Source organism: Microtus oregoni, unplaced genomic scaffold, assembly GCF_018167655.1.
Source record: "Microtus oregoni isolate MIOR12 unplaced genomic scaffold, Mior012 000023F_ref0000262, whole genome shotgun sequence".
In the NCBI taxonomy this organism is placed as follows: Eukaryota; Metazoa; Chordata; class Mammalia; order Rodentia; family Cricetidae; genus Microtus; species Microtus oregoni.
The window spans coordinates 32,321,935-32,347,407 of record NW_024543082.1 but is presented as its reverse complement, the minus strand read 5'-3'; the positions used below and the strand labels follow the sequence as shown (position 1 = coordinate 32,347,407).

General features: G+C 47.5%; 1 protein-coding gene across 2 annotated transcripts in view; it reads right to left on the bottom strand.

Annotated features, from left to right (window-relative positions):
* Positions 1-2,064: 2,064 nt before the first annotated feature.
* Positions 2,065-25,473, bottom strand: part of Erg (ETS transcription factor ERG) — a 98,124-nt gene continuing 74,715 nt past the window's right edge. Inside the window, exons 4-10 of one of the 2 annotated variants that reach the window (XM_041673401.1) lie at positions 23,325-23,528; positions 22,516-22,596; positions 20,530-20,601; positions 13,033-13,101; positions 12,358-12,414; positions 11,692-11,739; positions 2,065-3,934 (exon numbers count right to left, since the gene is read on the bottom strand). In XM_041673401.1, coding sequence (XP_041529335.1) covers positions 3,414-3,934; positions 11,692-11,739; positions 12,358-12,414; positions 13,033-13,101; positions 20,530-20,601; positions 22,516-22,596; positions 23,325-23,528 — 1,052 coding nt within the window. In that variant the 3' untranslated portion in view covers positions 2,065-3,413. The remainder of the gene's footprint in view (positions 3,935-11,691; positions 11,740-12,357; positions 12,415-13,032; positions 13,102-20,529; positions 20,602-22,515; positions 22,597-23,324; positions 23,529-25,473) is intronic. The other variant, XM_041673402.1, reaches the window with a different exon arrangement.

Below are 25,473 nucleotides of genomic sequence, written 5' to 3'. Positions count from 1 at the left end.
ATGGCAAAGCATGCCATCTGGAACCTTCTAATTTGCAACATCTGACCAGAGATGGTGGTGAGGCGTGGTGTGGTGTGGTGTGGTGTGGCTGGCGTGGCGTGGTATGATAGAGTCAGCAGGGTCAAGTCCTGACTGAGATCTGGGGATTGTATCCAGTACAAAGTCCCAAAGATCACTGACACATCTTGCCAGCAGAAGAGGTTCATGCAAGGGACACATAGAGCAAGAGGCAGAGACAATGAGGGGAGGAGGGGTGTGTCAACGCTCAGGGCTCAGGAAAAGACCTTGGACTCCAATTAGCACAGACCCAGACTTCAACCTTGACCATTAGTTCAAGATGCCCGAAGTTTTACTTAAGCAAGAAAACCAGCTCTACCAGGTTGTCTCAAAACAGCCCAGCTGCTCAGCCTAGTCCTTGGGCTGGCTAAGAACCCAGGTGGGTGGAGGATGGGGGGACCGGAGGGATTAACTAAAAACATCGGTTAGGATGGAATCTGACAGCCATGGTTGGCTTTCACGATTTCACTCACGGTGCAGTCTTGAAAGCGGGAACTGAGTGATTATCCAAACGAACTTGGACATTATACTAAGAATGTAGGTGTGCCCCAGCTCTGCACTGCGAGATCAAATCATTCATCTTCCCCCCAGAACCATGCAGTCACCCCCAGCCACCAGTGCTGATGCATGGCTGTCGTTAGTCCCAAGGAGATGCGGGCCATGTGTGGCGTCTCCCAAGCTGCTCTAGATGACTGACGTCTGGACGCCTCTCAATCCCAGTAATGAGGGGCGTCTGAAGCTTTGGTAATCGTATCCTACTGAGTTCACAGACCGTTGCCAAAATATCCACAGTGCAGGGCTTTGGCAAGCGCGGAAACACAGCGAAGGGGATTACAAAGTGTGAACTGAATCCTGAAACTCCTAAGACATGAAATGGCTTATATGATGAAGCCAAAAAACTGACTCAGGCTTAGAAGGGGCCTGGCCAGCCGTTCCGAGCAGGTGGCTTGAGTCACAGGGTCACATACTCTATACCGCTACACCTCAGTCCAGGAGGACAGCATTTGTAACACGAAGAAGGCAAGCCCTGGGAAACGGATGATCCATCATAGAAAACACAGTGTGTGCTAAGGAGAGTGGGGATGGTCACCCCAAGATGAGGATTCCAGAACGGAAGTTTTCCAGGGGTTCTGAAGTGTTTAAGTCAGAACCCAAGTTGAGATGCGGAGTCTTCGGAATGAGAAGCCAAGTGGCAAGCTCGGAAGCTGGGTCTTGGGGCTTATGTGAGTATGTGTGTGTGGGGGGGGGATGCATGCACATGCATACACACATGTACATATATGTATGTACAAAGACGTCAGAGTATAAGTAAACTCCGGCTTTAGTCCCCAAGTACCTTCAACAGCTTTTTTGAAACCAGGTCTCTTGTTGGCCTGGAAGCTCACAAATTAGGCTAGGCTCGCCAGTCAGTGCATTCTGGATCTGCATGTCTCTGGCTGCCACCCTGCTGTAGCTGGGATTATCAGGGTGGGCCTGCACACCTGACTGTTTACACAGCTTCCTTGTTCACTCTCGGGTCCTCACGCTTTAGCCACTGAGCCATCTGCTGGGCCCTCCCTCGACCCTTTGCAACAAGAAACTGCAGCTGTCCATGACTCATTTACCAATCACGAGGACAACAATTTGGCTTAGCAATGGCTTGTTCATCACTCAACAAAAATTGTATGATCGCGACGGTAATCTGGGTGACCATGGCCAGTGCAGAACTGGAATTACTCAGTGACAACCTCAGCTGCAGAGGCTGAAGGGACAGTCATGGAGGCCCCAAGGGGAAACCTTTGCTCTCTCTGTTGTCGAATCCGATGAGAATGAGAAAGAGCGGGCTCTTGGGAGTCAAGAGGTCCACGCTGATTGTGTGTGCAACACCCTGTCCACATTACTCCCATCTGCTTAAGTTCCTGGACGCAATGAGTCTATAGTACAAACTCGTAAGATTCAGCTCAAGTTTCTGCTGGCCACCGTTCATGGGTAAGGAAGTGCGAAATGAGACCACCACCATTCTGGTTCGCCGTGAGAGGCCAAGCTCATTTTATTACATACATTCTGCATCTAAGAACTAGTAACTTCATATTGTAAACATTAAGCGTTACAGAGTTAGAATTCAAGGCCACATCATATCATCGATTGTCTCCTTTTGTGTGTGTGGTGTGTCTTTGGCTGGCCGAGGTCAACTCGTAGTGTATAAATGCATAAGTTATATAATTATTATATAAAAAGAAAAAAATCCCATTGGTTTGTAGACTTCGTTCTGACAAACGCACAGCGTTCGCGACTCGTTAAAGAAAACTGGAGCCCAGCTACCCACAATGCCTGCTTGGTCTCTGACTGTGGTGGCCACAAAGGTCACCTCTCAGCTGCTCCCATGAAGGACAAAGCCTCCAGCATGCAGAGGTCCCAATCTTTTTTGAATATTAGACAATTCCAGTTACAAAGAAATGTTTGGTTCTGAATACTACCGCTCCCAGTCTTCCATCAAACTGTGTCCTTTCTCACAACATGACAGCATCAAGCGTCACAACTCACGCTCTTTGGTCCCAAGACATCCTAAATTCAGCTTTGACGGCTTGAGCGACTGCCTTCTAGTCCTTGTCTCCTCTTCTTCCTCCTCCACTTGCTCCCCAATCCCCTCCTCCTCTACGCGTTCCTCCTCATTCAGCCTTTCCTCTAAAATCACATACTCACACACCCTACACATCCCCCAACCACCATGAGGCTCACAGTTCCCGTGATACTGAAAGGAGCTGAGATTTTGGGTCATCTTCACAGTTTAACAAAGCTGGTAGCCACTCCCCCTATCAAATGGAAAGAATATGATTTCAAAACAGCAAATGCCAGCCAAAAAAAAAAAAATCCACAATGTGGTTTGTGGAGGGGCCGCCATCTTTCCTGTCTTCTTATTTGGTTTTGATATGTTTCTGTTTTTAAACACAGGTAGTCCCCTTCAAATGACATTCTAAATGGTATGTTAGGCCAAGACTGTGTACTGTTATCTCTATTGCTTTCACTGAATCCTGTTTGGTACAAGCAAGGTCTCACACTCTAGTTTGTCCACTACTGAAGGCCACTTTCTTTGGCAGTTGTCCTTACCGTGCCATGCTTTTCTACAATACAATGTCTTTGACAAGGGTGGACCACAGGTTATATGTCCATGTCCATGATAGTTTGAGCTTCCTCTATTTCTGCATTAATACTTGGGTGATGCCCACCCTCCCCTGTGAGTCTTTGGTTTCCAGCTTCCTTCCCCAGCTCTGGCCAACCTTTCTCATTCCTCATGAGGCACTTCCGATTTGTGTTCTCTGGGTTTGTGGTGACTGCTAGGTGATTGTACGCTGTTGGGAAAGGCCTCCATCTGGTCTCTAGTAGTACGTACCCAGGTGAGACGGCATATGGCTGGCGGGGAGCCTAGTGTTCGGGTAGATGCCCCCAGTCGGTGAATTCCAATACGGGTTTGGGGCAGCAAAGAAACTAGACGAAGTGACTGGGAGGGCGGGAGGGTGGGGAGCCACAAAGTTCATCTTCTGGGGGTGGGCATGATAGGAGCCCATGTACGGGAGGTCGGAAGGGTACTTGTACAGAGAAGACTCCGGAGGGTGGGGCTGGAGGGCCTGCGCGATGCCGTGGAAGTCAAACTTGTAGGCGTAACGCTTCCCGTGGACCTTGGTCATGATGTTCTTGTCGTAGTAGTAGCGGAGGGCGCGGCTGAGTTTATCATAGTTCATGTTGGGCTTGCTCTTCCGCTCCCCCCAGCGCCGCGCCACCTCGTCAGGGTCTGTCATCTTGAACTCCCCGTTGGTACCTTCCCAGGTGATGCAGTTGGAATTTGAGCTGTCAGACAGGAGCTCTAGCAGGAACTGCCACAGCTGGATCTGGCCACTACCTAATGATGGGGAGGACACAAAGCCGGTGAGAACCAAGCACAGGAGATCACTCCTCAATGGCAGACTTCCTAGACCAATCCCCAGCCCCCCGCCCCAGATCTCTGCTCCTGGGCTGGTACTGTGTTTATCTCTTGGCTGCTCATCTCCCCCAAGAGCAAACCTTGGCTAGACAGGAGATGGTCCACACCCAGATATTCCAGGTCACACTGATGAAGGAGAACTACGGGACATCCCAATCCTGCGTGCTCCTTAGGGACCATGCTGGCACACGAGGGCTCAGCTTGAAGGAGCCTGGAAGCTTCTTCAGCATTCCTCCTGAGAGTGAACCCCTGAGGAACGATGCCTGGAGTGCCCTCATCTCTGTCTCCACTTCTAAGAAACTTGCCCTTTTATGGCCCTCCCTGATCAGTCTCAGATTGACCTCTTAGATCCATGTTTTCCATACAAAATGGAGAACGCACAGAGGGCAAAGTTCAGGCTCCTTCCACTTGGGACATCTTTCAAAGAGCAGCCCGGTCACGCTCATTTCAGGGGGAGTGAATGAGCTACTTTTTCCCATTTTGTGAGGCAGAAAAGGCTACAGATGGCAATAACGGCCTAACACCATTTACAGTGGCTGGGTCAAACGAAATAACAAAAGTCAGGCTTAGGAAATGAACGTCGACAAATTCATGGAAAACCAAACAGAGAATTGAAGCAAACAGTGGTATTTCTAACACAACATCTGGCCGGTTCTGTCAGAACGGTCCCTAGCACAGAATTAGCCCACTCAGAATGAGGAAGTGTAGAAAAAGAACTGGTTCTGTTCCAAGCCAGGCCTGGGCCAAGTGCACCAGGGCAGAAATCCATGGGCCATGTGAGTCACACTGTTGTGTCAGGGTGCTTCCAAAAGACAACAGACTGTGTGTGTGTGCACGTGCACATGCGTGTGTATGAGTGGGTGTCTGTGAATGTGGATATATGTGACTGTATATGTGTGTGCTTGTTCATGTGTGTGTGTATGTGTGCTTATATATGTGCATGTAGAAGCAAGAAAAAGACCTTTGGTAGTGTTGTCCCATTTTTTTTTAAGACAGGCTCTCTTGTTAGCTAGGAGTTTACCCTGTAGTCTAGGCCGCCTGGCTAGGGAGTCCCAAAGATCCAGCTACCTGCAAACCCCGTACCACTGGGATTATCGGTGTCCACAACCACACCAAGGTTTCCGGTGTTTTGGTTGCCTTTCTTTCTTTCCCACAGGTTCTGGAGCTCAAACCCAGTTCCTCAGGTTTGTAGGGCAAGCACTTGGCTGGCTGAATCCTCTCTCTGAGCCTCTGTGTCTTTTCAGTCAGAGAAAAATCTAAGCCTATTGCTCTCGCCACCATGTTACTCTCCTCCAGGGGATCTCTGGATGTGTAAAGGGACCTGGGATGTCCTGAACGGGGCCTGTGCTCCTGCCTCCTGCTTTTCTCCCACTTACCCTTGCTGGATAAGGGCCTAGGCATGCCCAGACATCCCAGGCCAGACAGACAGACAGAACTATAGGACACTCCGGTTCTCCCCATCGCTGCTTACTGGAAGTTTTGTTGGGTATGAGGAGAAACGGAATTAACTAACAAAGATTTTAGTCTTAAAAGTGAGTGGGAGGCAGATATTTCCCTGCCTTCAGGGCAGCACACTGCCTTGGGCTCATTATCAGAAATATTATCTTTTATGATATGGTAAGTAATACGAATAGATGTGATCGATGATTAGAGCAGCTTGGACGATCATCCATTCAGGGAACTGATGGGATGTAAAATTCAATTATGAATTCGCTTTCTCTGCAGTCTTCCCACTAGCCCCGCTGTACACTGTCCAGCCCTTGTCTCCACGCAGGCTCTGTGGAAATGGAGGCTTGTGGATCCACCCACCGAAGCAGCAGCATCGTGAGAAAGGTCAGCCTCTTTGGACTGTACTCTGGGAATGGTTGTTTTCAGTCAAGCGACACATTTGAGATGTATTAACAGCTTGTAGCCTGTCAGGATAGCCTGCGCTGCTCCAGAGCAGCACAAACTGTTCTCAATCAAGGGCCGCTGCCTCCAACATCTCATTAATATGCATGGAAAAATATAAAAGATAGAACAAGAGAACCATATGGTTTTGGTATATATATTGTAACTAAAGGATTAAAACTTGAAAAAAAGAATCCCACAGATGACCTGGGAATAGGAGAAGCTGTGGGCTTGGGGTTTAACAGTCTAACATATGCTTCACTCTCAACATGGACAGTTGCCGGAAAATAAATATTTAGTGTCAACTTCCTCCCATGGGGAGGGAGCCACTCTACAGATTTCGTACAAATACACAGACCAAATTAACACTTGGTATCTGTTCAAACGTTGGCATCGTCTTTGGGAATTTATCCCTCACCCACTTTCCTTATGAGCCTGTGTAAGAGGGAAGGACGGGGGGAAAGAGTCTGTCTCCCTTGTTTCTGAAGAGACAGAAAACATGCAAGCCCTAAATGCATGGCTGGAAGCTCATGCAAGCTGATATGCATGACTGGAAGCTTGAAGCTCAGAGGACTGATGTGCTCACGTTGCCCTAGGCTCTTCACTTTACTCCTTAGCTAAAAAGACACAGGGCTCAGGACTGAGGATAAGCCAACCAAGCTTTCCCAGAAGAGCTCAAAGAGCAAAATCCCCTGGCCTCCAAACTGGAAAAGGAAACTCGCTGTAAAAGTCAACAACCACTTAGGTGCCCCTATAAATAGCAGCAGTTCCTGAACCCCTAAGTTGTTTAGGCCACACGTGTTCCCACTGAGCAAGAACTCTCAAGGAGACAATGGGTGTAGGGCACCGAGAAATCCATCACAGGTGAAATTATTAAATAGTGATTACTGCCTGAACTGTAATGGTCATAATATGACGAGGTGCATTGCAGGATGCAGAGAAGGACTCTGACAGGAAGTGTAACGAGGGTTCGAAGTCTAAATGTGAATTGGCCAAACCACTCACTGGCCAAACCAGTAATTCGGAAAGACAAGGCTGTGGTTGGGGAGACATCTCAGTGCTCAAGAGGTTGCCACGTAAATGAGAGGAGTGGAGCTCAGATGCCCAGAACCCACCTAAGTACCAACCAGGGGCAGCCCCTGTCTGTAACTCCAGCATCCTTCTCACTGTCCGGCAGGAAGCAGCCAAATGCAGCTGACCACTCAGGACCACCACACTGGCTGGAGCTTGGCCTGGGTTTGTTCTCGGGGCTCGACTTCATTCTGAAGTTAACTATATAAATGCTCACATGGGACAGTGTGTTGAATCCCTGCACAGTCATGAGAAAACAGGGGTGCACACAGGTGGCCCGACCTTTACGCTCAGCGCCATCAGAGGCTAAACTTCAGGCTGCTGTTCTTTGTCCTCCATGGAGCAAGACTCTCTAGCCAGGTGCCTACACTTCCCTGGTCCTTCCTAGGCTGCCCTCCCCTGAGCCTCACCTGAAGTCAGGTGTCCACACTTCCCTGGTCCTTCCTAGGCTGCCCTCCCCTGAGCCTCACCTGAAGTCAGGTGTCCACACTTCCCTGGTCCTTCCTAGGCTGCCCTCCCCTGAGCCTCACCTGAAGTCAGGTGTCCACACTTCCCTGGTCCTTCCTAGGCTGCCCTCCCTTGAGCCTCACCTGAAAGCCACAGGTTCCCACTTCCTAACAAGTGACAAAACTTTTCTGAAGTGGCCCTCCCTTCAAGGAGCTGAATGCATCTTCATCCCCACCAATTCAGAACGCCTGGACAGAATCCAAGAAGAGTTCTTCCACAGAAAGGAGCTTGGACTCCATCACAGGAACTCGGTGCTTGCAGTTCTGATGGAATCTAACGTGGCTGGTGACTCATCACTGATTCATGAGGGGGGAATGCGAGGGCACACCTTTCTCAGCAGGAGAAATCGTATTCCACGCACACATCAACGCATATTTGGAATGGATATATGGGGATGTGCACACACTGATGTTATCTGTGCTTTCATATGTATGAGAAGGCGTTGAGAGATGACTCAGCAGCTGAAGGAATTGGGGTGGCTCACAGCCACCTGTAACTCCAGTTCCTGGAGAGAACCAACACCCTCTTCTGGCCTCTGTGGGTGATTTTATGAACATGGTGCCCATAAACTTATATGCCACATACATTTACACTTTAAAAAATCATAGTGCATGGCAACATCTTTCCACTGAAAATGGACAAAAAGATTTTAAGAAGGTTACACATGCTACTCAGAAAAATATGTGTGTTCCCTTTCTTTTGAATGGAATATTTTGTGTACACACATGTGCGTGCATGTGCGCACGCATGTGCTCGCACGCGCGCGCGCGCGCGCACACACACACACACACACACACACAAGTCCAATTCATCCATAGTACATTTTAGTTCTGAAGTTACTTTACTTTGGGAGAACTATCTAAAGTTAAGAATACAGTATTGAAGTTCCCCCTGCTATTGTGTCAGGACCTGTGTGGTCATCTATGGTTTTTAGTGCTCGCTTTATGAAATTAGAGACTCCAATACTTTGTATACGAAAGTTTACAGTTGATGAATTACTCATCAATTCATTCTTTTTCTCGTCTGATTAGTTTAGTTTGAAGCTTACTTTGTCTGGTGCAAGGACAGCTACATCTGCCTGCTCTTTTACATTTCCTGTGTGCTTGGCAGTTTGCTTCCCATCTTTTGATATTAAGTCCTGGGGCATCTTTACCAGGTAAGCGTGTTTCTTGAAGAAAACATAGGGTTGGTTCTTGTTTCTTAATTTAGTCCGTTAGTCAGCATCCTTTTAGAGTGCTGAGATCATATGTGTTTAAGATAAGCATACAATGGGGTTTGTTACCTCCTATAAATGTGCTAGCTGGTGTTTTATTTCTGAATTATTGGATCTCTTTTCCTGACGGCATATTAGTTTTGAGGTTTTAATGAGAAGACTTACATAGGAATTGTTTAATTTTTAAGATTAAATTTGGGTGGGGGAGCAATATTGAGGACTGTTCTTGAAGCTGCCCAGATATAGGTAAGTGTTCTAAGACATTTTCTATGTCTGTGTATTGGTAGAAGAATTAGGGGAAGAAAACAAAGTCAGACTTTGGAGACCCTCAGGTTCCAGACTGAGCCTCCTTCCTGTTTGGTTGTGACCCAGGGAAAGTTCTTTGGCATTCCAAGGCTTCTGACTGCTCTTACAGGATGGAGATTACAAAGGCTGGAGGGGAACCACAGGTGTGGTCAGTCTCTTTGAAGCGGGCACTACATGGAGTGCCCACCTCACAGCATGTTGGTGTTCGTGGAGTCTGGGCCCTCCAGGCGTGTCTACTGTCTGACCTATCCTGAACTGTGCCGCCAGACCAGCTTTTCTGAAGCTTACTTCACCCCACCTCCAAACACAGCCGTGCAAAGTCTTCATGTGTGAGTACACGTGCATTCATGGGAGTGAGTGCCGGAGCACACATCCAGACGCATGTGTGGAAGTGAGAGAAACCTTGGGAGTCTGTCTGTCCTGCCTTCCACCTTGTTTGCGGCATCTCTTCTTCACAGCCATGTATGCCAAGCTGTCCCGGGAGCCCCTGGGGATTCTCCCATCTCAGCTTCCCCTCTTGCAACAGGAGGACTAGAAACGTACAAGATTCATACGTATCTGAATTTATGTGGTGCTGTGTTGGGGACTGTGGACCCTCAGACCCTGAATTCTCTATGACCCCTTGCCTGCTGGAGCAAACAGCTTGTTTTCCTGTGCTCACAGCTGCTCTGGGCACGAGACCCTCATGAGTTCCTGATGGCAGGGGAGTGGTTTCTGGTGGCTTGCAGCTGAAAAATCTGGAGAACATGGGTGTGGCCATTAGTCAAGAAAAGCCCTATATAAGCTGCCCTGGACCACAATAAAACTGGCGTTCTTGTTTCAAGAGTGACCCACGGCTCTGTGTGCTTTTTAATCTGCAGACCCTTGCCTGATCGCTGTTCCAGGTGGTGCAGGCACCACAGTGCTGGTATCCAAAATCAATCCTTACACCTGTGCAGTAAGCACTGTGTCCACTGAATGGTATTCCTTCCGCCTCACTGTGGTCATTAGAATAGTTACGAGACAGTTCTAAGCGGAGGGCTGGAAGGAGGTCAAGGAGGGAGAGCTTGCAAGTCCTGGCCTTTAAGTGACTGGTCACAGAATAGACAATGGGCTGGGATTTCAGGGGCTGGAGAGTGCTGTATATGCCTGTGCCCACCTCTCTACTTACTGACAGCGCCCGGAGGCCAACTGCATCTTTCCATCTCAGGGATGAACTGATAAGTAAACAAGGTGCTGGTCACCCAGTTTATGTACTGGATAAAATGATGATGAAAATAACCTCCTCTATCTGCAGAGCTGCTTAGGACATGTTTACTGAACTCATCAACATTAATTAGAATTTCATGGCAGACCCCGTTGTTCAGTGTTGATGGCATTTCACGTTCTCAGAGTTTAGATTCTCTTGTGGGGCTGTGTGCAATGACGGCATCCGAATTGCTGTGTTTTCCAACCCTGTTTGGCTTACGGCTTGTGAAACAGAGATTCCTGCCTGCACTTGATGTGGCTGTGACAACCCTGGCATCTGATTTACCGCCGAGAATACGAAGCAGATGCCACAGAACCCTGGAGTTCCTGCCAGCACAGCTGGGTCTGGTCTGAACACAAACAAACAGAACAAGCTCGCTGGCACCGAAATGTGAGGACAGGTGATGGTTCTCCGCCAGGGATCACGGGGAGTCTGTTCTTCCTGCATCAAAGCTCAGACACAGCCTCACGATGACCGCAGGTGGAATCTGACGGTTGTGAGACTATCATTTAAAATGCCGGTTATTGGGTCTGGTTGGTGACAGGCTGAATTATGTCCCCTTACATCCATACATTGAAATATGAATTTAAGGAGCTCTGAAAGTGACCTGTTTTGGAGACAAAGATTTCACAGACGCTATCAAACAGACTATGGCCACTGAAGAGACCCATACTCCAGAATGGTGAGGCCCTCACTCCAGAATGACTGGTGTCCTTTGACAAAGGAAAAGCTGCAGACTGAAGTGATTTCTGAGTCTGATCTCCAGCATGCGGATTTAAAAAGACAAACACTGTGGCACGTGATGAGACCGAGACAGATAGATCCCTGAGGCTCACTGAACAGCTGAGTTAGCCTACCTGCAGAACTGCAGGCTGGTAAGAGAGCCTGACTTAAAAAACAAAAGATAGACGGTGTGATATTAACTATGGATTGATACTCTAACACCCAAGGTTATACCCTAGTTTCCATATACATGTATGATCACAGTCACACAGGGACAAACACACACACACACACACACACACACACGGTGCGGTATGGACATAGAAGCATCAAGAGGAAAGACAATATAAAGAAACGCAGGGAGATGATGTCATCCAGAAGCCAGAGTGAAAGGCCCTGGGTGGAAAGTTCCAGCCACCGGCCTCAGTTTCCCAACCTCCAGAGCTACGCCAACGCACTGGTGTTATTAAGCTATCCACAAGCTGTGTTACTTTGTTGCAAACATTGTAAGTATAGAGAAATATTATAAGTTCAACTAGGTTATAAACTTCCTTGGTGAAGCTAAAAATTCTTAATTCATAACCTGATCCATTTTTTTTCACACAGACAAATAAAATAGCTCAGTGGAGATGTGACTTGAAGACCAGCTCTCTCTGTTGGAGAAGTTTGTCGCCAGCACAAGTTCTCCTTCAGGCATCGTCCCAGTTCTAAAGGAGAAGATCGCAAGTGACAACTCACCAGGATTCGCGAGGCGGCTACTGGTGGGTCCCAGAATCTGGTAAGGATCTGTGACAGAAGAAAACAAGTCAGATCCTGGGGACATAGCGGGGGCCTGGTAAAATGCCATGTCAGGCTGATGACTGTGTTTGCAGAAGTGAGAATGCTCCCTACCCCCAAATTCCTGCCTCTACCTCCTACGTGACATAAGCGGTCACACTGGAGATCGGGGGAGTTTCTTACTGGAAGCATCATAGTTGTAGATATCCCAGATTCCCACCACCAACTTATAGCCCACACAATGCCAGGGTCGAAGTCAGGCAAGGCTGGGCCTGGGCCACAAGGACCAGGTTGTTCGAGGTCGGCATTTCACTTCACTTCTGCTTTGGGACTGACAGGCACAGGCGCTGTGACACATGCCAGGGAAAGTCAAAGCAACAGAACCCATAGATCCCAGGGCACAGACTCCAGCAACAAGAACGGTTCGCTCCCATTCGCAGGCTTCAGAGATGCCTTAGTAGAATCTCAGGATTTTAGCAACGTCCTTCCAACTGTGGAACTAATAGTCTAGACCATGTTTTAGGTACATGAAGTTATGAAGTTCATTTTAAAGGGGACACATTTTAGGACTCCCAGCTGAACCTGTAACCTTTTCTTAGGGTTCCCAAGATGGTTTCTGGAACACACCTAACTGAGGACGCTGGTCTTCAGTTTTGGGCACTGTGGAAGGAGATGGCTGAGCAGCTGAAAGAAGCCAAGAATACAAAAAGACAATTAGCAACAACTCAGACGGGGCTGCGCATCTTTGATGGCTTTCCCATTCTGACCGATTAGGTGCCAGCATAGTAACCTCACTCTACAACTAGAAGCATTTGTAGTCAGAAGAACTGCCCCCTCTCATGAAATTAAATACAAACATTTTAAAATGTTTCCCACGATTTAAACAATCTACTGTAGCCATTACTTCTAAACATCGTGAAAAGAAACTTGAGCTGGCTTACAAAAGAGAATGAAATTAACTACAGTGTAAATATAAATAGATTCGGGGAACGTGCAAGGGATGAAGTGGAGCCAAGCAGAGCCGCGGCAAAGGGAAGCAGCCGTTAGCACGTCAGTGGTCCAGCATCCCTTGAAACCCACACTCGTGCACAGGGAGAACCACAGTTCCGCTCCCTTCTTTTCGACATGAAAGCAGGTTATATGTCAAACAAAAGAGTCATCACACTTAGAGACTGTGTGTGCTTTGTTGCCAATGGAAGGACCCTCCGTATGTTGGAAAGACCACAGAGGTTATAATTTACCCTGGCTGCAGTCACCTCTGCCTTGTGACATGCAGCTTGAGGCAGTGGGGTGAGCCTGTACCTTTGGATTGAGGGGTGGGGTGGCCATGGCCAGTCCAGGCTGTTCTCCTAGGAGGCTCATAAGGTAAATCTGTAAGAAAGAGATAGATGTATGAACTAAAAGAAAAACAAACAAAAATAGCTATTTTTATAACAGATTTGTTTCTTAGAGTAAATACTGAATAAAAATTGAAACATAATAAAAATAAATGTAGGTTTTACCTATAAATTGCACTTTGTGTATTTTATATAGTTGTATATTTTGCTATCTAAAATTCTCACTTCCACGTAGCTGAAAACTACCATTGGTAGATTCTTCTAGACTTTGCTTGCTGGTGTGTGTGTGTGTGTGTGTGTGTCACATGTATTATACACTGCGGTGCACATGCATGTGGAGCTAGAGAGGTCCACCTTAGAATTGTCCTCACGTGCCATTCACTTTTTTTAAAAAACAGCTTTTGACATTGGGTCATGGGGGCTCATCTGGGGATTGATGCTTTAGTTAAGCTGAAAAGCACATGTCGCCAGGTGCAGATCTCAGTTCTCTACATGGAAACTGGAATCAGATCCAGGTCTCCAGGCTTGCATAGCAAGCGCTTTCCCGGCTGAGCATCTCCCAGGCCCCTCCGGCTCACGGCCTACAGCCTTTTCCTATGATCAGACTCAGCACCATAGGACTGCTTCTCTCACAGTCTGACGTGTTACAGGACTCATCGGAATCTACACTTCCATTGTCTTCAGAACCCAGAGCCCATGACTGGCTCGAGCCCATTGACTCTTGCCTGGGATCACCCCAAACCCCATGACTGGCACGTATCCATTGGGTCTTGCCTGGGATCACCCCAAATCCACCCAGCAACTTTCATGCTTCTGTTTTCCGTCCTCTTCTTGGAAACGAGAACGGCCTTCTTATCCTCCTGTGAGCTGCTTCCCCAGGCTCCCTCCACTTCCCCTTGATAATCTCACCCATTAATATTGTCAGTCTTAACTGGCTTGGTTATTTATCTAGGCAAAAGGCCTCTCTTTCTTGTTTTCTAAGAGAATTTAATATCTCTCTAAGATGAATTGCATGAAACAAATTCAGGACTGAAATGATTGTCCTACAGCATAATTAACAATAACCCTGAGCAGAAGTAAGTGCCAATTCTTTGTTAACTGTTTAAACATAATATACTTGTGCCAAGAGCCTTCATTACACACTGTGTTTGCAAATTTAATAACTACAGTTCTGCGGTCTCAGTGAAGGATCTGCCACTGAGCATCAAGCGTAAGTCACTGTAGTTACCTTTCAGAACTAGATCCCAGAAGCATGGCTGTGCTCGCTCCTACTAACCATGCACATAGGACATCCATTTCTGCATGCAGTTACACTGCAGTGATCGAGGGGTAGTGGGGCAGACCTGTGAGCCCAGCACTTGGGAAGCAGAGGATCAGCTCAGAGCCTTCCTCGGTTACATAGAAAGTTAGAAGCCAACCTGGGTTACATGACATGCTACCTCAAAAACCAAACTAGATTTGGGTGTGATGGCTCATGTCTATGATCCTGGCACTTGGGAGGCTCAGGCAGGAGGATTGCTGTAAGTTTTAGACCAGTCTGGGTTCCGGGGTAAGACCCTCTCTCAGAACAAAAGCAAAATTGTAAATGAGATTAAAAACAAAACTTCCTTGGTTGGTGGGTCTCAGTTCAATGTCACGTGCCAGTGTAGACCACTGAAAGCCACGGCCCCACACCCCAGCCATCTTGCTTCTGCCAGACAACAGGGATGGTATGGAATTCTCACTTGGAGGACAGTGTGGCGCAATTATTCTGGGTCTCTCTTTAAGTAAATCATTTAAGCTTACTTAAACCTGGCAATCTGATGGATCAGCTTTCAAAGAACCCCCACTATGCTACAGAGTGTGCACCCCTTCCTCTGTTCATACCCCGAAGAGGACAACGTGAAACCCGACACAGAAAGCCTTAATTCAGTCAGCCTGTTTGGCTGTAGGCATTGCGACTGGTGTGGTCTGTGAAATTCTACCCTCCTGGGCTTTGCAGAGTGAGACAGTTTCCTTTTGGAAACCCTGCTGCTGCTCACTCTCCTCTCAGGAGCACATTTGCATTCTGGGACCCTCAGCTTCTCTAGAGTGGGGACAACTCGTGGGAATGAAATCTGTAGCTGCCATCAATTTATAGCCAAATCTTGTCTTACATCTCTGGAAACATTCTGAAAATAGATTCTCAACCTGTTGCGGTTTTCTTCCTAAAATGAAAAATTAAGGTGGGACGTGGGGGCTGAATTCAATGAGAGGGCTCGGTAGGCAAAGGTGCTCACCTCCAAGCCTTGTTTTCTGACCTGGGTCCCCAGAACACGCACTGTGAAGGAGGGATTCAACCCAGCTACACTGTACCCTGACTTCTACCTGCGTGCTATGCATGCACCCCACTCACCCACCAAAAAGCTGGTTAACCAGAGTATTATGACAGAAATCATCCTAGAAAGAAAGCTAAGTGAGGTACCCCCCCCCCTCCCAGTTCAAAGGCAGAAAGACACACAAAGGCCTGCTCACCTAGTGAAAATGGTATCATAGAAGTGTGTCCTAAGTTCTTGCTTCTCAAAGTGTGACCCATGGATCGTCAACCAAAGACACTCCTGAGCATTAGGGATGCAGGCTTTAACCCTGGACTTACAGAGCACAGCCAGAATCCTGATAAGGTCCCAGCCCAGGCACATGCACCCCGAAATTTCTCACTATATGAATTCTTATAAAATTCACCATTTCAAAGATGATGACTTCAGGAATGTTAGCCCAACTGTACAGCTGTAACTACAACTATACATGAGACTAGCATGGAAGGTTCTAGAGGGACCTCCGGGGCCTGAGCTGAAAGAATACAGGTAGGAGTACCAGAGAGCCGTGAGTTTGTCAAGTGCACCCAGAAAAGTGCTGCTCGTGAGGCGGGGTTGGAAAAACACCAGCCATCGCACTAGAACTCATATGGCGAAGTTCTTTATTCATAAAATCCTTTGAAAGATGAATAGCCATGTCCACCCCTCCCTCGGAAATAACAACCACCAGGCAGAGTTCAACTTTCAGCCAAGAATTTGAGGTGTCTGCATGAACGAGCAATTACCACGTTCACAAACACACTGCTATGGTAGATACGCTGGCCTTGTTTGCTTTCATGAGAGTCTATGCCAATATTTCCTTATCAGCTACTGGTCACACGCTGTGACACTCAGCCTCCTCCTGTGGGAGATGACCTCGGGAAATGCTGACCTTGGAAATTTCTGGGGATGGGGAACAATCAGGATGGTGGCAGAGCCAGCACCTCATAACTCTACCCCTGACTGCTTAGAAGACCATTACCCATGAGCCTTTGCTGTTCAGCCTACTAGAAGAGCACAGGGGTTTTTAATAAAAATGAAATTACTTTACATTTAAATTTGATGAGAAGTCTAATGCCCATACCACTTTCTTTTGAGTTGTCTTCTTCAAAGTAGTTGGCTCACACATTTGTGCATAGGAAGTAACTTTCTGACACAATTCACTCTGCTGTGGTAGCTATTGAAAATGATTGAAAAGCCTGACCCTTATTAAAGCAATCCCATGGGCAGTCTGGGGTCGCTCTGGAAGCATGGTGTATGCTATGATCCATATGAACCATGGGCAGTCTAGGGTTGCTCTGGAAGCACCATGGGCAGTCTGGGGTCGCTCTGGAAGCATGGTGTATACTATGATCCATATAAAAACAGCAACATGAAGATACAAAGGGGGTGCTTGTCTGGTGGAGACCCTCGCACACAGGAACTTTGTGTGTTTGGGGGAAGCTGGGATCTGTTTCTAATTCTGAATGAGGTTCTTTCTACCACATTCTTCTTAGGACATCGGAGAACCATTCCAGCATCCTGCCTCCCTCCCCAGTGAGGGGTAAGTTCTACTAAGTTTCTTTCTCCCTTGGCTCAGATCACTGGAGGAGGCTTGCCAGCTCCTGTGGCCTACACAGGGACACTTTGCATTTTAAAGGACCAAGACTTGGCTCTTGGAACAGTCTCCCTCATTCTGCAGAATCTATACCAGGTCTACAAGATGTCTCTGGTGATCCCTTGGAGGAAGGAAGGGCATGGGAAGGAATGGTTGGTCCTCGCCTCATGCATTTGAAGCTAATGAGGGAGACAGAGAGTTACTTGCTAGAACGGATCTATACAGCTCTGGAAAACAGGAGTTTTAGGTAATAAACCTGCATCGTCTTCTTTATCCAGATCTTTCTAAATTCTTCCTCACCCCTATTTCAGACACAGAGACTGTGTTTGTGGATGACGACTGTGGGCTTTTAATTATGCTTACAAATCTCTGTGGCTGTAGAGAAACATGGGACAAGCAAAGAAGGCAATAAGCCAACTGCTAAGGCCTGAAGTTCACATAGCACCTGACAGAGGGGTGCAGCAGCTGTGGGCTCACCTAGCTTGGTCATGTTCAGCAGCACCAAATTTCAGGGTTCCATGGAGGAAGCTTCCAAAAGGCACTAGCTTCGAGGTCATAGTCCACACAATGCTGTGTGTGGTGGTTACACACTCCAAATGACTTTGGTAACACCTTGGGTGTATCATACTATGGAGTTACCATGAGGATGGAGGAGGAAAGGAAGAGCCTGCATGCTATCTTCCATGCAATAGACCAGATTTCCCATGACCAACTCATGAAAGAACAGGCTAGGTAGTATATCATAAGGTTACACTGCCTACGAAGATTCTGTCACTAGTTCCTGTCTCTGATTTTGACACTTTAACCTGAGACCCCAAGGGTCTGTGGCTTCAAAAGAAGTAGACTTAGAGAGGAAAACTGTGTATAGAGGAGTTGGGGAGAAGGGTTTGGGGTGACTGTAACTACAGAACCTGAGAAACGCAGATATGGCAAAAGACTGATCATCCAACCACAAAACTAAGGATGTTGCCAGCATCCTAGTCGGGGACCAATCCAGGTGCTTATTCAACAAAGATGGGTGGGAGAAGCTTTGGTCTCGATCTGGAACTGTGGAAAGCAAAGTAACAAGCACAGGAGAGATGACTAAGACACAAAAGAGGGAGAGAGGATGGAGCCCACAGGTCACGAAGTATGGTCACACAGCTCTTGAATAAATAACCCTTTGCAGAAGTTTGACCATAAAAAAGAGAGGAACTAAGGGAGGGAGGGAAGGAGAGAGGGCATAGTGGAGGTGGTAACTCAGAGGTAGGTGACTAGACTCAGAAGAAAAGGAGGTCAGGTGGAGAGGAGGCATTTGGTAGTGGGATTCAGGGGGTGTGGGTGGAGACATCCCACCAAAAAGATGAAAATGCCATTTAATTTGATCTCATGGAACACAAAAGTCTTGTGGTTTTCCTGGTGTTTGGTTTGGTTTGGCTTTGCAGGGAATCTGGAGAAACGGCTCTAGAGTAGAGAAGATTGGAGGAGAGTCTAATGGACCTAGAAGCCTGGCTCGCTCTGAGGTGTCTACCAGCTTCTGTCCCTAGTGCTGAATTAGAGACGTGAGGTGGATGTGGACACGCAAGGGGCAAGAGCATGGGTCTTCTTTCTCAAGCAGCCCCTTTGCCCCACCCTGCTGCTTCTGTCTGCAGGGTCCCTCCTTCTGTGCCTTGCTGGGTATGTGTCTTTCTCCACGGGCTGCTGCTTCTGTCTGCAGGGTCCCTCCTTCTGTGCCTTTCTGGGTATGTGTCTTTCTCCACGGGCTGCTTCTGTCTGTAGGGTCCCTCCTTCTGTGCCTTGTTGGGTGTGTGTCTTTTTTCACTGGCTGCTTCTGTCTGCTGCACCCCTACCTTTTCATTTTTTTTTAAATTGGTTCAGAAAATGAACCTAGACAGTAACACCACCACCCTACACTGTCCTGTCTTGCCAACCAGCTTACCACAGTGGCTCACAAAGCCTGGCCTTGAAATCCAGCCAGCAGCATTCCTGAGGTGGCTTTAAACAAACATATCTTTTAAATTGGCTAATGGATCTTAAAGGGCAAATGTCCTACAGGGAGCGTTTCTTTCTTTTTAACTAAATGGGTAGAAGCATTTTTGAAAAAAGCCCCGGAATCGTTCATGTACATTTCTACCCTCCCTTGGGTGTACCACAAGATTCGCTGGTAGGCAGCAAGTTCAGAAAGTCCTGCGCCTGCTCTTCACTCTCAGTGCTCTTGGCAGGATTCTTTGGGGCTGTTTGAGTCACACAGACACCGGGACTAATCCATTACTTTAGTGATCTCTCACATGACTGGGGACACTGGCTGTGCATTTTCAGGAGGTTTCTGGGAACAGAGAGATAAGCTTTCTCTCCCAGGCCAGAGAAGAGAAAACCACTAGCCTGACATTGCCGTGGCAGCTACAGAGAAGGACGGAAGTACAAAAGAGCTCCAGGAAGTGTTCCTATTGCTACCATTCAGCCAGCTCCCAGCCCTGGCCTATCTTCCTCCCTTGAAAGAAAGTGCTTCTGAGCCTGGGGACCAGGCCAGCTAGACTCACGCAGGCTGGACACGCAAAGAGTCAAGGAGAAGCAGTCTGGCTGGGGAAGACATGTATGCTGGACCAGGGTAGGAGTATGGGAAATTCACTGTGTTTTCTAGAACTTGGATCCCCTCAGTGTTGAGGATGGCACGAGGAATTCTAGCCTACAGGGTAGTCCTGGCCCCTATGAGGGGGTGGTATTCACAGTGTCCTCTCCCTGGCCAGTCCCCTGAAGGCTTTCTGGTTGTGTTCCTGTGGGCCCAGCTCTTTCCACCCACTCCCAGGCCTCCAGATTCTAGGCAGTGCCTTAGTAGCCTGCTTTAGCGGTTCACCCGAAACCCTGACAGTTCTTGGCCATCTCTGGCTCCAGGTAACACCACTGAATTATCTTCTAGAACGTCATGCTAAACCTTCCTACCAGCTCTCTTCTATTCCCCCTTGCCAGACCCAGGCAAGGCACTCGATCAAGCCGCGAGCCTAGGGGAATGTGCAAGCGAGCAATCTGAAGACAGACAGTGTTGGAACCTGGTTCAGCTTTCTGTTTCCAGAGGCTAATTCTGTGATTGACATTAAACAAAAATTCGTTTTTACATGAGTGGTATGTAAATTAATTACTTAATTAAATCATAAAAACCATAAAGTATGACTCTGATGTTAATATTAAATGTTAGATGTTTCTCCACTGGAAAAATAAATTGGGTGATGAGAATCAGTCGCTCCTGATTTTGGAATTGCTCTTTCCTCACAAGGGGCAGATTGCATATCAATCCTTCCCTTAACTTGATAGTGCAAGGGTTCCTATCTTAGGTGTTGGCCCAAATATTCGAAGCTATTACATAAGTCCCTTATCTGTTTCTGCCTCCACAGCTTGGCCCCTCTACTGTGGTCTCTAAATGCAGCAGCTGAGGCATCCACAGGGACAGAGAAAAGGCTGGCGCAATGCACTGTACTCTGGATCTAGGACATGCTCCTGGGTCACAGGTGGAGATTCTGGATCTAAGCTGGACATCTGGGACTCTCAATGACGGAATCACCCGGGGGTGTTAGCGTACCTGGCCTAGTTGTAATTCTTTGCGTAGCTTCGGGATATACTGAAGTATTTGGGAAAATAAAAGCTGCACCCCCTGCAGACAAAAGGAGAGACAACGTGTGAAGGTCCTTCGAGGTGACTGTCAACCTGAGCATCAGTGCCAACCTTCCTTTCCCTGCACTCTTGGGGAGGCCTTGCAACGTCAGTAGAGCTCTTGGCAAACAGAAGCCCTGGGTCAGACTCGGATCCTGAATGTGGACTTGAGTCTCCTGTGTGTATGAAATATTACACTTTGTTTATTATTCCTTTGTATTTCTTTGTGGGCTTCTTGATGGAGCCCCACTGTGTTCCACAAGCAATCTTCTTATTTTATTAAATTTTATTTTATTTTATTTTTTATTTTATTTTTTCGGAGACAGGGTTTCTGTGTAGCTTTGGAACCTATCCTGGAACTTGCTCTGTAGACCAGCCTGGCCTTGAACTCACAGAGATACACCTGCCTCTGTCTCCCAAGTGCTGGGATTAAAGGCATGCGCCACCACCACCTAGCCTCACAAAATATCACAATAGGTCTTGGAAAGCAGATCTCGGAAGGATTATACATTTTTTTTTTTTTGCGTAAGACTCTATGCTGTGTATTCAGAATTAATCAATATCTCTATTCAAATACATGATTCTCCTTATTTTCCTCAATCAACAACCATCTCCTCCAAATGAGGAAATTTCCCCTTAGGCATTAAGTCCTTTGGAAATTTATCATCCTTGTCTTTGGATTGCCTCTAGGTATAGTTAAAATAAAATTAGTGAACTCTGAAGTTTTTGGACTATTCAGGCACTGTTAAAGAATTTCTAAATGATCACGACTTGAGTCCGTATGTGGCTCAGAGGTGTTTCCTACGAGGGGATGATTCTTTGCTAATTTTGGCCACAGCTCATTAGCAGGTTGATATGTGTAAAGCAGACTGAGAAGAAACAACTTAAAGTACTTCACAGTACTTTTCGGTGGCCGAAGACCAAGAAAACCAGTTTTCTACTATAAATACAAACTGAGGCTCAGTCCATATGAGGTTGGACACTTGAAACTAGAAGGAGCATATGTGGTAAGCTGTTGCCTTGCTCAGTCGGGGAGATCCGTGGTAATGCCTGCTTGCTTGCTTACAAGGAGACAGAGGTTTCCTGGCTCTTACTTTCAGCCCTAGCTGGGCACTGGTAGGGCATGGTAGGGATTGGTGCTAGACTAATCCAGGAGGTGAACAGCAAGTGGCTACACACCCACCACGGACACCATCGGGAGGGGGAGCAGGATCTGTACATGGAACATGAGTAGTAACACATTTATCCAGAGAACCCTAAGTGTACTGAGCGCAGGAAGGGAGGTTAGTCAGGACAAGGACCATTGTAAGCCCTGCTAGCTCTCGCATGCAACAGAGACACGTGTAGAACCTGTAGTCAGAGACAGAAAGGAAGGCAGTGAATCGGGGGCCAGTTTTATATTCTCCAATATTGTAGCAGGGTTTCCCTTGAGAAAAGGTTTGCAAAATGTATGAGACATTCCTTCCATGGCCCTCTGCAAACATACGCATCTGTGCAGAAGATTAAATTGAGGCAAGTCCAATAGGCCAAACCTGTCTGAGAAACACCAAGGAATCGTAGAAAACACTGCTTTGGGAATGAAAACAGAGACTAACAGACCTCGGGGGGGAGGCTAGACCAGGGAGCTTTTCATCTCCATAGGCAATGGGACTGGTGGATTGGGACTCACAGTGCCACATGTAGAATGATTTGTACAATTGGTCCAAAAGCAAAACAAACAAACAATCAAAATCGAAAATCCTTTCCTGGCTAAGGGGGTTGTGGTGGAAGAAACGGAAGTGTTCACATACCCAACGGCCCCCTCTCCTCACCCGTGTGTCTGCCTTCTAACTCTAACCTGTGGATTTCACTCGAAAGCACGCCCCTGTGGACAGGGCCCTACGCTTTTCCTGGGGTGGGGAAGGGCTAGCATTACCTGTGTTTCTAGCATGCATTAGCCGTGGAGAGTTTTGCAAAGCCTTATCGACGTCATCGGAAGTCAGATGTGGAAGGGGAGCTACAAAACAAAACACAGAGCAACACTGAGATGAGAAGCGGGGGGATGGCCTTTCTTAAAAATAAACAGAATCAAAGAGGAAAGAAAGGAAAACATACCTCCCCACCCTCATCTTGGGGTGCTGGAAACATCTAAACCCTGCAATACTGGTTAATGCGTTAAATATGAAAGGGGGCAACTTCACACGGGAGACACGGGCATGGGATGCCAGGCAAAACCACCAAGGAGAACCCTACCCACTTGTATTGGGATCCTTTGGGACAGTGTTCAGAGATGTCGGCACTAGGGCATGCAGCATCCTTAAGATGTATGCCGATACTGACCGACAGGAACCTATTCTCTCAAGTGAACAACCTCCCTTTTGGTGTTCAGGTTGGATGCGGGAGGGGTTCACACAGCTCTAAGGAAGATAACAACCCACAATCCCATCCAGGAGGAGGCTTGGCTGCCTTCCAGCTTCGGACATCATAGACTCTGTGGAGGGTGTGGCCACTTCTCTACCACACTCTACTTTCCTTGGAGGAGGGAGAAGGCTGCTGCCCTTTTTCCAGAAGAGTCTGCACTGTTGTCTACATCAGGAAGCTCTCAGCTCTACGGTGTGGTTTACTCAGGTCAGACATGGGCACTCAGTGAGAACAAGAGGATGCTGGGGGCCACCCTGTCTGACCCTCCTGAAGTTGGGTCTGCGACCATGGCAACAGCAGGGCTACTGAGGGCAGGCAGCTTACTCTCTCTGAGGTAGTGGAGATGTGAGAGAAGGATGTCGGCGTTGTAGCTCGGAGTGAGCCGCTGGAAATCATCTTTCGTCATCTTGCACAGCTCCTTCCCGTCAATATTCTGGAATAACAAGACGTCCACGTCTAGGAGGCCGTATTCTTTCACTGCCCATTCCAGCCACTGCCGGACGTGGTCTGTGCTCCATAGAGTAGGATCTGAAAGGGAACAGGGACAGACTCAGCAGCTCCAGGCAAATCTACTGCACGCAGAGTGCACACCAGTCACAGCCCTTGAGCAGCCTCCCTCCCACACAGCTCCAGATGCACCAATCTCCACCCTCAAGTGAAGCATCCTCCTAGTTGAAGAGAATTAGCTCGGCCACTGCTGTGGCTCAATCTCCTGTAGATATCTGGGTTCCATTTCAGTTACTGTCACTTTTACTTATTAATTTAAAAATGTATAAAACTAAAATGTATCCCTTGAAAAATTACTGAGGTGCTTATATAAAAGATTAGAGTTATAAAACATCATCAACAAAGTGCTAATTACAGATCACAAAAGAATGTAAATAGGGCTGGGGAGATGGCTCGGTCTCTACAGTATCTGCTTTGCAAGCAAAGAGAGGGAGGAGGGATTATAGGAGCAAGGGGAGGAGGAGGTCAATATCATGATGGGGAAATCCACAGAGAAAGCAGACCCGAGCTCCTGGGAGCTCCTGGACTCTAGACCATTAGCTGGAGAGCCTGCGTGGGACTGCATGGGACTGAACTGGACCCCCGCATTTGGGTAACGGTTGTGTCTGTTTGAGGGGCCCCTGGCAGTGGGACCAGGATCTATCCCTGGTGCATGAGTTGGTTTTTTGGAGCCCATTCCCTTTGGTGGGATGCCTTGCTCACTCTTGATGCAGGGCGAAGGGGCTTGGTCCTGCCTCAACTTAATGTGCCAGCCTTTGTTGACTCCCTACCCTTTAGGGAGGAGCAGATAGGGGGATGAAGGGGAGCAGGGGGAGGGGAGGGAAGGAGAACTGTGGTTGGTATGTAAAATGAATAAAAAGTTTTTTAAAAAGAGCAATGGGAAGCTAAGGAAATAGCTAACAATGTTTGCTGGATGGAATAAGGAAAAGTACACAGAAGGCATTCTGCTACCTCCCCAGATCACGTGGATACCTTCCTAAGGAGTCCTGCCATCATCCTGGGATACTAATGTATGGTTGTCAGTGGAAAGGAAAATAAAATTCTGTATCTAAAAACAATGAAGACCTGTGTTCAACTCCAAGAGCTTCTCTCTCTCTCTCTCTCTCTCTCTCTCTCTCTCTCTCTCTCTCTCACACACACACACACACACACACAAGAATAAATTAATAACCATATCTGTGCAAACTACTAACCAGGGAATTTGAAATAAGGCATAGGGGACTCAAAACGCTCTTACAGTGAATGTGACTCAGCTGTCAGTATGTTTTCCCAAAGAGACAGGGAATAGAAATGGGGACTGGGGATGAAGAAGAGGGATTCAGATGGGGCGTGAAGATGGGGTAGAAGTGGAGGAGGCGGATGATGAGTGGAGATGGGAGATGCAGACGGAGGATGGAGAAGAGGAATGGGCAGGGATGCTGAGGTCAGATGGAGGAGAAGCCCGAGCATCTTGGTAAGGTCAAGTTTTACACTGTGGAATTTTAGAGTCATTAGGAATTTCTTAGATGTGTGAAGGCATCTTTAAGTACAGCAAGTACAGAGAACTCAGTGATGAAAATGGAAGGCCCTCTTGGGAGTCAGCACATGCGTGTTTGGGCTCTTACCAGGTGTAAACATTGCCTCCTCTGGAGTTACTCTTTTTTTCCTGTGGCTAATTAAATGAACTATTGCAGTGCGGAGGTAGAAAGTCAATGAGATAATGTGTGTGAAAACACTTGGCCAACAGTAACAAACCAGAGAGAAAAAAGACCCACACAAGAGGGTTTGCAGAGTCAACTCGGCTAAAATGAAATAATGAATTCAATTTCCAGGGCTGCCTCTTCCTGTGTACAGAAGAGCTTGATTTATCTTTTATTTTAAGAGCCTTTTGGAGGTGCTTCTGTTGAATAAATCATAAGCCAAAGAAGATAAGACACTGTGTGTTCAGCTTCCTCCTGGGAAGCTGGACTGTATGGAAACAGCCATG